At 52.8% G+C, this 11,878-nt stretch overlaps 1 protein-coding gene across 3 annotated transcripts in view; it reads left to right on the top strand.

Moving 5' to 3' along the window:
• Positions 1-9,129: 9,129 nt before the first annotated feature.
• Itpr3 (inositol 1,4,5-trisphosphate receptor type 3) overlaps positions 9,130-11,878 on the top strand; it is a 63,047-nt gene continuing 60,298 nt past the window's right edge. For 2 of the 3 annotated variants that reach the window (XM_077109671.1, XM_077109670.1), the window contains exon 1: positions 9,130-9,499. In XM_077109671.1, the coding sequence (XP_076965786.1) occupies positions 9,411-9,499 (89 nt within the window). In that variant the 5' untranslated portion in view covers positions 9,130-9,410. The remainder of the gene's footprint in view (positions 9,500-11,878) is intronic. The other variant, XM_077109672.1, reaches the window with a different exon arrangement.

Here is an 11,878-nt window from a genome sequence, read left to right as displayed (position 1 = left end):
GCCCTCAACGGTGTCTTGCTTCTTCTCTTTCTTCTTTTCTTTTTTTTGTGGTGCTAGGGATCAATGCCTCACATGTTCTAGGCAAATCCCTCTATCACTGAACTATATCCCAGGCCCTTTTTATTTTATTTTGAGACAGGGTCTTGCTAAGTTGCCCAGGTTGGCCTCGACCTCCCATCTTCCTGCCTCAGCCTTCCCAGTAACTGGGGTTACAGGTTTGCACCACCATGCCCAGCACCCAAAGTCTGAGGCCAGACAGTACCTTCTAAAAAAAAAAAAAAAAAAGCTGGTGCAGACCTGGAGAGGTTTTGCAGCATCTGGGCCTCAGCAAGGCAGCACTTGGCTGAGCACATAGAGATGCCTGCGCACCCTGGCTGCCCCAGCTGTCCTGGTAGGCTGAGGTGGGGGCTGCACTCCACCAGGCCTCAGGAAGGCCCCCTCTGTTCCTCTTAGACTGTCCCAAGGGCCGGTGGGGGTGTGGGAGGAAGAAGCAGACTCTCAATCCAGGCCGGCTGCTCTCCATCTGGCCAGCAGCCTCCCCCGCTGCCCCAGGACAAGGGCCCCAGTGTCTGCTCCACTCTTGTGCAAACAGCAGTCCTTTCTCTCTCTCCCTGCTCCAGAGTGCCTCAGCTGTGACCCCGTCCTGCCCCCTTAGAAGGGCATGGCACACCCATCCATGCACAACCTCTTCCTTCTGAATGATCCAGAAACAGCCTGACCCTCCCAGCGTGAGAGCCGGTCACGCTTGGTGGGTGAACCCCCATGTTTTAGCTGTTCCAAGCTCCGGCCAGGCAGCCTGGGCAAGGACTGGCTGACCAGGCTTCAGGCCTGCCGAGGTGGGTGTGGGTGTGACTGGAGGCCAAGGTCCCGCCCAGGTAGACTTGACGTCATCCTCTTCATCTCCCATCAGACAGCCGGCTCCCGCCTGGCCCTGCCCCGGGGAGGTTTTTCACACTCTCCCTCTTTCCCACAAAATTGTGGGGTTGTGCTCCCCACCTTCTAACCCCTCCTTCTTGTTAATAGGTGAGGCACCGGCCTGGGCACACACGCAGAGGCCTGCACAGCTTTCCTCCAGGGGCAAGGCCTCCCTTAGCCGGGAGCCCCCTGTCCTGGAGCTCCTGCCAAGCTGCTGACCTGGGCATCTGGCTGAGGTGACCTCAGAGGGGGACAGAACAGCACTCAGCCTTCACTGCAGCCTGTGCCCCTCCCCCTCTGGAAATGGGGACAGGGATTCAGCTCAACCCAGCCTCCCAGCCAGTGGTGGGAGAGCCTCTCAGGAACTGATGGTGGGGAGGGGACTTGGAGGCCTGATTTGTGGAAAAACTTGATAATCTTCTGCCTGGGCGGATTGCTTGAGCCCAAGGGTTCAAGGCCAGAGTGAGTAATATCTCGAGACCCCATCTTAAAAAAAAAAAAAAAAAATCTTGTTATACATGCCCTATCCTTGGTCATCCACATAAACCCAAATCCCACCATTAGATTGCCATTTCTTCAGATCTACTAGTACTTAGTACTTTTTCAGAAGTACTCAGGACCAGGCAATAAGGACAATCACGGAGAATATTTACTGACCAGGCCAAGTGCTTTGCAAAGTAGTTCCTGAGGCTACGTGTTTCCATTCTGCCCTGCAGACCCACTGCCCTCTTCTGTTCTTGCTCTGTACCTCAGGAGGCTGGCCTGTGTGGCCTGAGTCACAGAGCTCCTTTGCCACGGGTTTCCCATTAGATTTTGCCAACCAGAGGCACTGGTAGGAAACCAGAGGGCTGGAGGAGAGAGGTAGTGACGTTGGTTCCATGAGTGTCCTCACCAGGGTGGCAGTGGGTGGGGCTTGCTCTTTGGAGACCTTACTGCCCTTTTTGACCTTTCCAGGCCTGAGTGGGGACGTCTCCCTACAGTTGCCAGCTCTGGGCACTGCACCATCCTTGCTGGTTCTGACCCTGCCCACACCACTCCAAGTTGGGCCGGTCCTTGGCCTGCCCCTCTTCAGTCACTCACTAGGGAGGTGTGGCCAGTTTCCTGCCAGGACCTGACAGGGCTGCTCTGTATTCTCATTTCACACATAATAAAACTGAGACCCAGAGAGATTGGGAGCTTTTCCATCCAATCAGTAAGTGGTCAGAGCCGGGTCTCCAGAGGTTCTGCTCCGGGACTTGGGAAGGTGTTCTGGGTGGGAAATGTCACAGGGTACCTACCAGCTCCTCAGCAGAGGGGAGGAGGTGATGCCTGGTGATGGGATGTCATCTGGAGAAGCCCCGGGGTAGAGTCCCTTTGGTTTCAGGCCCCTTGTTTCCAGAACCAGGGGCTTCACTCCAAGAAGGCCCACGTGTGAAGGCGAGGAAGCCAGGCCTTTTTCTGTGAGCCGTGGAATCTCCGTGGCAGATTGCTTTCATCTCTTGCTTTACTAGACCAGGACCATGTGGTCGGGTTGTCTGGCTGCTTTCCAACAGTCTGTTTCCCCTCCTTGCATATGGTAGGTGGTCAACAAATGTCTGAAATAAATAGATACGGCATCGCCGATGGGTGGGTGTGGGTGCGGGCCTAAAGAAAACATGGCAGTTCCGGCTCCTTTTTAGGCTTCCCAGAGGCTGAGAGGGCGTCTCAGTGTGTGGTAAGAGGACAAGGGAAAGTGTCTGCGCTGAGCCGGGCGTGTGTGAGGGAGGGTGTGAGAGGGCTCCTGGGCCAGGCATCCCTGCAGCCTTCCCGGCTGAGGCTAAGTGGCTGCTGTGGGCTGGGGTGCCCGCCCAGGGCAGCTGATGGCATGGGGAAGGAATTCACTGGGAACCCCAGCGGGCCTGGGCTGGCACCCCACCCACAGTAGTGACCCGGCTGGGTGGCGGTGACACTGAGTCAGCCTTTCTGCCTGACTCCACCCCACCCATCCTGGCCCTGTTGTCGTCAGGAGTGAGGGGCAGAGGAAGCCCTTGGGAACTGTCTCTCTCTCTCCTCTGCCCCCAAGCACAAGACTGTCACAGCTAACATGAGGAGATGTTCCTGTCCTCCCCAGCCCCAGTCTGAGGGGGTCCGTGGAGAGGGTCAGTCAGAGCCTAAAGAACACTCAGAGCCAATGGTGAACTAGGACTGGGATGTGAACCCCACTTATAAGGAGGACCCTGAGACCCAGAGAGGTCTGTGCTTTGTGTAAGTCACACAGCAGACCTGTCCCCAGGTTGAGGCTGAGGCAGTAGAGGAAGCCTAGGGTTCAGAGCTGGTGGCCCTTCTGCATATATCACCCTCCCATCCCCGTGTACCCTCCCAAGTCCTGGGAGAAGTCTGAGCACCACCCTCCTCCTTCCCTTGCCTCCCCAGGCCTGGGCTGGGTGCAGAGTGCAGGGCTGGTTTCTTGGGGGGTCTTTCTGATGGTATTTAGAGCTTGGGGTTGATGCTTTGAACATCTTTATTTTTATAGTTATATATCACATTGTCTGAATTCAAAATTTGAATAAGGATATGGTGAGCTGGGCATGGCGACCCACACCAGTTATCCTAGCTACTTGGGAGGCTGAGGCAGGAGGATTCTGACTTGGAGGCTAGCCTGGGAAATTGAGTGTTCCAAAATAAAAAGGGCTGGTTAGTGGTAGACTGCTTGCCTAGCATGTGCGAATCCTTGGGTTCAACCCCTAGGACTGAGCGAGAAGGAGAGAGAGTGAACAGTAATCTCCTCACCCAGTCACTGCCCCTCAGTTCCCCTATGAGAAGTCCCTGAAGCCTCTGTTTTCTGGGGGATCCTGAGTTGGGGGTTTCTGGTCTGAGCTTCCCATCCTCTCTGTTCTCTCTCTGGGAGAGGCTTCCCTGGAGATGGGGTTAGTGGGTGCTAGGAGACACCCAGCCATTGAGGTTAGGGCCTGGGCCAGGCACACCAGTTGCTACAGGGAGGGTGGTGACCTCCTTCCTGGGCCTGAACTTGGCCTCAGCCTAACAGTGTCCCATTCAAGCCCCTCAGGAGAGGTGGGTCCTCCTTAGAGCATCCTCAGAAGCTCTTCACTTCCTACCTGGGGGACTCAGGCACCTGACACCTCAAGCCGGGGTTCCTGCAGTCTCCCTGTGTATTTATTTCCTGGTGGAATGTATATACTTTCCCACTCTTTCTTCTTCACATAGATTTACTAAACACTTACTATGTGCCTTCCTGGTCTGGGGATACAGTGAAGTAGACACAACCTCCTTCATCCAGGAGCTCACAGTCAACCGAAGTGCGGGAAAGAAGATAGATCATGATGATCCACGACTTGTACTCTAATAGTGGGGGAATAAAGAAATTGCATGTTCAGCTGGTCACAGTGCACCTGTCTATAACCCCAGTGGCTCAGGAGGCTGAAACAGGAGGATCTTAAGTTCAAAGCCAGCCTCAGCAATTTAACAAGACCCTGTCTCTAAATAAAATATAAAAAGGGCTGGGGATGTGGCTCAGTGGTTAAGTGGATTCAAATCTCTGGTACCAGGGGGAAAAAATAAAAATAAAAAAAGAAATTGCATGTTCAAAAACTGGAAAATAGCCAGGTACAGTGGCAGACACTGTAATCCCAGAAACTGGGAAGGCTGAGAAGGAGGATTGCAAGTTTGAGGCCAGCTTCAAATTTGCCATCAAGGTAGTTGACAATACTCTGTCCTTATGACCCAACAATTCCATTCTCTAAGATTTTACTCTAGATTAGGGGTTTTTGAACTTTTTGACAAGTATCCTTGGTAAGATATAATAACTGTGACCCAGAATATACACACAATACACCCACGACAGACAACTTTCACCTTAATAGTGACTTTAATAATGCCTGACACATGCTGATATTTTCTAATCAATTTTGAGTTTTAAAAATGCTGATCTTCACCCACTCAATTAATTTCATAACCCATAAACTAGGCTTCAGTCCATAGTCTGAACAAAAGGACCCTTGGGACACTTATGAATGTACACAAGGACAAAAGAATGTTTACTCCAACATTGTTGAGTAGCAAAAACTTGAATAGGTCTTTTTTCTTTTGGGGTGCTGGGGACTGAACCCAGGACCTTGAGCATGCTGGGCAAATACTCTACCACTGAGGTACATCTGCAGCCCTTAAATAAGTCTTTATCACCAGTGGAACTAATAAACAGTAATGTGGTCAGGAAAGGGACTATCACATGGAGAGACACGTATCAAAGGCCGTACACAGGGTGATAGTGTTTATGTGAAAGGTAGCCACTACAAAGTGATAGCAAGCATTGTTTCTGGTATATTGGTATGCGGGACAAGCATAAAAACCTACACCAACTGCTACTCAGCCAAATCAGGACAATGGCTACCTCTTGGGGGAGAGGGAGGGGAGGGAATGTAGCTGGAGAAGGGTACGCAAGGATCTGCAGCTGAACTGAAAAGGTTTAGTTCTTAAAAAAACAACAACAACAACAAAAAAAAAAAACATTGGAACTAAATTCTGCAAAATGCAAGCATTTGGACAAAGTTGGAGGAAAGGTACAAGAATATATATTCATGCAACACATATACATATGCACATACATATGTACATATATGGGTATACATATATATAACATTTACTTATTTATTTTTGAGGTTTTGGGGAGTTGAACCCAGGGTCTCACACATATTAGGCAAGTGCTCTACCAGTGAGTTACACCCTCAGCCCAAAAAATATATATAAAATTTTTTTCCTACTGTACCCATCCTGGGGACTGGACCCAAGATGTCATAGATGCTAGGCAAGTGCTCTGCCACTGAGGTACATTCCCAGCCCCCAATGTATTGTATCTTAAAATATTCATGATAATACTTACAGATTGGTGTCCAGCGCTTCAGGAAAGGAGGCTTTGTTCTGACCGTGGGGAGTAGAAAGGGGTGATGGTAGAGAGAGAACAGAAGCCCCAGGGCAGAGGTATGTGTGCAACTTGAGCCGATCTTTCCTGGGACTGCTGTGTTGGTGTGAGGCTCTCCCCATTCAACAGAGGGGGAAGCCTGGGTTCAAAGAACTGCCACTAGAACACAGCAGGACTTGCCTGCACTATTTTTTTTTTTTTTTTTTTTTTTTTACTGTGCATTATTGGGGATCAAACCCAGGGCACTCCACCACTGAGCTACATGTCCAGCCCTTTTTATTTTGAAACAGACTCTTACTAAGTTGTACGGGTTGGCCTTGAACTTGAGATCCTCCTGCTTCAGCTTCCTGAAGAGCTGGGATTACAGGATTGTGCCATGCGCCTGGCTTCATGCCTGCACTCTTGATCTGCCACAGCATGGTTCCTCCTCGAGGGACACACTTGTTGTCTGTAGAGGGGAGGGGGGTGGGAGGGGTGGGGACAGACAGGCAGACTGTGAGGGTCTGGTGTGCTGGGGTAGGGCCTGCAGACTCCTTCTGTGGGCAGCAAGGCAATGCAGGAGATCTTCAAGTAGCAGAGCAAGAGAATGAACTCACTAGAGTTGCACCATCTGTTTCTTTCTTCAAAAAAAATCCTTTTGGTTTTGGGATTGAACCTAGGGCTTCACACATGCTAAGCACGTGCTACACCCCCAGCCTTACCATCTGTTTCTTAAACTTTTTTTTTTTTTAATCAACTAAACTTTTCTTTAAACAAACTCTAACTCAGAACCCAGATATATAAAGAGCTTACAGTGGAGTTGACTTGGCAGAAGCAGGTGACTGGGGCCTAGAACACAGGGGTGGCTCCTTATGTTTCTGAAAAATTCCTAGAAGAAGGAGGCTGGCTTCTCAGTCGGCGAGGAGGGAAGCCATACTCTCCATCTCTGAGTCCTTCTGATGGGCCTGGTGGGCACAAACACAGAGACTGGGGTAGGAAGAACCAGGGAAGGTGCTTTGGGCACATACACCCAGAGTGGCGTGACCTCTGCTTCCTGGCTTGAGACCTTGAGTGAATATGGAAACATCTACTTGAATCTCAGGAGAGGAAGGACATGGACCCAGGAGACATTGGGGACACAAAGGAGGCACAAGTCTGAGTATGGCCACTGAGTGTTTTTGACTCATCTCTCTTCATCTCATTGTGAAGGAGATAAGGCGGTGAGGCTCAGGCTAGCACCTTGATCAGAGCCTGGTGCCCAAGAGAGGTCTGAAGCGTGGAAGGCCTTCAATAGATGCTGACATGAGTGAATGCATACCTTCCCTTTCTAACCCCAGGGAAAGAAGGGGTGGCTTGAATTCTGGGAGCAAGGGAAACCACCTTCCCAGTGAGGCTCCAAAGATGAACAGGGGCAGGTGAGGCAGCTCAATCAGTGTTGGATAGTGGAGAGTCCTGGGCCAAGAGAGGAACTTTGAGTCTGCCTCCAGTTGGGAGGAACCTTCTGTGAACTCCATAGTTGACACTCCTTCTCTGGGCTTTGGTCATCCCTTTTTGGTAGAGTAGAATGTGTAAAGTTTTTCAAACTGCAGTTTGCAGCTCTTTGAAACATTTTTTTTTTTTGGTAGAGTAGAATGTGTAAAGTTTTTCAAACTGCAGTTTGCAGCTCTTTAAACATTTTTTTTTTTTTTTTTTTTTTTGGTAGAGTAGAATGTGTAAAGTTTTTCAAACTGCAGTTTGCAGCTCTTTGAAACATTTTTTTTTTTTAATAAGTAAGTTTTTGCCCTATTGGGGATTGAATCCAGTGGTGCTCTACCACTGAGTCTTATTCCCAGCACTTTTTATTTTTCATGTTGAGACAGGGTCTCCCTAAGTTGCTCAGGCTGGACTCAAACCTGCTGTTCTCCTTACTCAGCCTCCAGAATCATTGGGATTACAGGCCTGGGACACTTGGCCTGCTTCTTTGATACATTTTTTTTTTAAAAAAAGCAATTTATCGGATTACAACCAACATTTAAAACAATTGAAAAAGACTAGAAAATATCGGACTGCATCACAGGTCATAAGGGTAAGTATTGTTTTGTGAAACTATTGTTTTTTATATACACAGATTTGGTTATTGTGGGCCCTGGTGGAAAAGCTATGAAACACCGGACTCAGCGATTCTGGAGGTGTGCTGCCTGCCTACATTTTAAGTTTTTTATTAGAAAAAATACACACCCAAGGGGCTTTTCTCCTCCAGCCGGGGTCAGCAGCGGGCTCTCGGCTCTGAGTTGTCTCCACCCTCCCTGGGTCTCTGTTCTTCCTGCTTCAGTCTCCGAGTTCCCACCTCCCTTTCTCCCAGGGACAAACGTCCCCCTCCCACCCCTCAGGAAATGGGGGGGGGTGTCGGAAGGGAGTAAATGTGATCGAATGGGGGTGGCAGTGGGCACTCTATCTCGGGAGTTCAGATAAAAGCACTAGGAAGCAAACACCCCAGCATCCGCACCACAGAACAGAAAGTAGGCGAGCTGGGGACGACAGTTTGAGGGCAGGACCTCTGGCGGAGGCGCCGCAGCCGGTCACTTCCAGAGGGCCGGCAGCCGGACTTGTCAGTTCAGCGCTTGGGTGCGCTATTAACTAGCCAAGGTAATTTTCTCCCCCTCAACTCCATTTTTTTTTTTTTTTTTTTAAAGGAAAGACAGAAGAAGCCAACAGTTTTGGAGCCAACTCCTGGAGAGGGAGCGGCTGAACTGATTCGGAAGTTGGATCCCTTTGTACACAGGAATGCGGAGAGAAAAAACAAAACCCACCCCATTGCTTCATTTCCCCTCCAAGTCCGAGCACTTTATATTGTGCAATGAAAAGTCTTTTCACACTGAGAAAAACGAATCCCGATTTTCGCTGCAAAGGGATGAGCGCACCCGTAGGCGCTAGACGCCCCTCAGCTGGGCGCTCTGCGGCGCGTCCTTCGCGAGCCGCTCGCGGCAGCGCCCGCGGGAGCGCTGGACTCCCCCTCCCGGGGGCGCCTGCACTGGTTCTCCGCGACCCGCGGGCCGAAGAGTAGTCAGTTCGGGAAACTCCGAGGGCGGAGAAGCCCCTACAACTGCTGGGCTTCCCGGGGACGGAGGTTCCTCGAGCCTGCAGGAGCTCCGGGACTCCCCAGAGTCTCTGGAGCGTCTTTGGGGGTCAGGAGGCAGGCGGTGCGGTCCTGGAGGCCGGGCCCGGACGCGCGAGGGACGCGGAGCCCGGGAGGCGGGCCGGTGCACATGGGTGCTGGCGGGCGGGCCGCGGCGGGGCGCGGGGGGGCCGGGGTGTGGTCTCCCCGCCTCCCGGGCGGGATTTGCATGTGTGTGTGACGGCCCTAGACTTCCTGCTCCTTCTACGCCGCAGGTACGAGCGGGCCGGGCCGGGCTGGCGGGCGGCGGGCGCGCCAAGACGCGGGCACCTCCTCACCCGGACCCGGGGCCGCGCGGCGCCTCCTCCCGCTCCCGTGGCCCCCAGCCCGCCCCGGCCGCCCGGAGTGCCGGGCTCTGAGGTGGGAGTGCGCCCCTGGTAGCTCCCCGGACGCCTCCGTCCTCGGCACACAGCCTGGCCGCACGCCCCTGGGCAGTCTTGCTGCCCCGGGCCCCGGAGGGCTGCAGCCATGAGCGAAATGTCCAGCTTTCTCCACATCGGGGACATCGTCTCTCTGTACGCCGAGGGCTCGGTCAATGGCTTCATCAGCACTTTGGGGTGAGTGAGCTGAGCTGAAGTGGGGCGCGGGCAGGGAGGGGACGCCGAGGGCCCGGGTGCCAGCTGCGAGTGTCCTGCCGCCGCGGCCCGCTACCTCTCAACAGAGGACCTGGACTCCCCCAGACTTAAGGAGCGAGGGAAGGGCTCGCCTCCTTTTATATAAAGGAAGTGAAATGTTTGTTCAGGTAGGAGTCGGGCGCCCGGCGGGAGTTGGCAGGAGGCGGCCGGTCGGCGGAGCTTCCACCCGCGGGCGCACGCCTTTCTTCCGAGGGGCCAAGGTTTGCTCTCAGGTGGACCCGCTGGCGAGCAGGTGGGTGGCTGGGACGGGAGGTGGGGAAGGCATTGGGCCTGGACGTGCTCGGCTCGGGGGTGGGGCCCAGCTGTGGGGGGTGCGCAGGCTCCCCCTGGAAACAGGAATCCTCTAGCTACCCACCCAGTGGCGCCTTTGAGGGGTCGCACCTTCTCCTCCCCGCTCTCTCCCGTCCCGCCTCTTTCAGTAGGACCGTTCTCAGCCCTCCCCTTCCAGGCGACCCAGGTTCTGGCCGGCTGCCCACCTTCTCCCCGCCTCTACTCGTCAATTTCCTGTTCGGCTCATCTGGCGCCCCTGGGTCCCTGATCCCAGGTTCTCTAGAGCGCTTTACAAACATTAATTAATTCAGGTCGCCACCCCCTAGGGTCCCGGATAAACAGGGAATCAATTCTTGCCCCTGGAGACATGTAGCAGGGATGATGCAGGGGCAGAATTAGGCAGAGAGAATGGGTTTATCTTTAGAGCAGTTGGTCCACTGTAGCCTTGGGTCGGGTAGAGCAGTTTGTCCCCCTCTCCTTCCAGGCTCCAGGGCAGGGCCTGCTCCTTTTGTCCCATTTGCAGTCTGGGGGCCTGTGTTCAATTCTCTCATCCTACCAGCCACACCCACCTATCCTTTACAGTCAACCCATTCTACTCTGCTGACCCCACTCTGCTGGACACCAGCCAGCCCCCAGGAGGTGTCTCCTCTTTGGGGGCTTTGAAGTCAGTGCTGGCACCCTTAGTCCAGGGGTGGCTCTGGACTGGGCTTGGGTCAACCTGCTGTTGGGAGGTGGGAGGCACCTAGCTCCCTTGGTATTTTCCAGGGTTGATGGGAGTTTAGCTTTAGCTGCTGGAAAGGGAATCCTCGAGGGCCTGCTCTGCCCGCAGTGAATTCCGACTGGGAATTCCTGCACATCCTGCTCCTTTATCTCTGCATTACCCAGGCTCTCCTAGTCCGCTCCTGGGTCAGGTGTGATCTACCCACTACCCACTCAGTTGGATTCCTCCTGTTCAATTTCATGGAGAATAGGGGTGGAGCCACATCTGGGCCAGCATTTGTGCAGGCCTCCCCCAAAGAGCACCGCCAGGCCCTGACTGCCCCTAGGCTAGGGCCTACACATATTAGGTACACAGTTGACACCTCAGAGAATGCTGAGGGAAGGACAGTGCATGGGAGGTGAGGGGGAGAATGGTCGCCAGAGGTGGAAGATCCCCCCTTCTTGCATCTGAAGGACTCTGAGGACCTCTGGAGACTTTTGGGAATTCACTGTCTCTTCTGTTGCTTAGTGCCTAACTCAGGGCAGACCACACAGTGGGTGTTTTTTAAGTTTCTTGAGGATACCCTCCCCTTATGTATTTTGCAGTACTGGGGCCTGCATGAACAGTACATGAATCTAAAGGCTCATGCATGCTGGGTAGGAGCTCTAACACTGAGCTACATTCCCCAACTCTTTTTATTTTGAGACGGGGTCTCACCAAGTTGTTCAGGTTGGGCTTGAACTCTCAATCCTCTTGCCTCAGCCTCCTGAGGGATTACATATGTACCACTGAGCCCAATACCCATGAGACTTAACAGAGACAAAGAAAACATCTTATTTTCCTCTCATATGGGGTTCCCTCTGTTATCTCTGTAACCCTCTGTTACCTCCTGATTTAACTTCCTCCTACCGTGACCCTTCATGCACCAGGAACAGCTTTTTCCAGTCCACCTCTATCCCAAGGCAGGTACTGTGACCTGAGAGCCCTTCTATTCCAGGACCCCTCCCTCTGCAAACACCTTCAACATTGATGGACATCCACTCTACCAGCCTGGCCCTCTTTCACCAGAACGTGCAGGCCCCAACTTACTCTTGGGTTTTTCCTCTTCTCCCTCTGCATATACCTGAGAGTCCAGGTGCAGTTCCTGGAACCTATCCCTGTACTCTTCTCTTTACCTTTGCTCCTGTGATGCCCTGCCATGTCATTCAGCTGCTAGTTTCCACCTGAGTAAGTCTGTCCCACCCTCTAAGACCTACTGCAAAGTGGCCTCTTGAAAGATCAGCTTCCTCACCCATTCCAGGGAAGAATTAACCCTTTTTCCTCTATGTTTT

This window comes from Callospermophilus lateralis, chromosome 6, assembly GCF_048772815.1.
Source record: "Callospermophilus lateralis isolate mCalLat2 chromosome 6, mCalLat2.hap1, whole genome shotgun sequence".
NCBI classification, from domain to species: Eukaryota; Metazoa; Chordata; class Mammalia; order Rodentia; family Sciuridae; genus Callospermophilus; species Callospermophilus lateralis.
The sequence above is the reverse complement of the archived record's forward strand: the minus strand, read 5'-3'. Positions and strand labels throughout refer to the sequence as shown.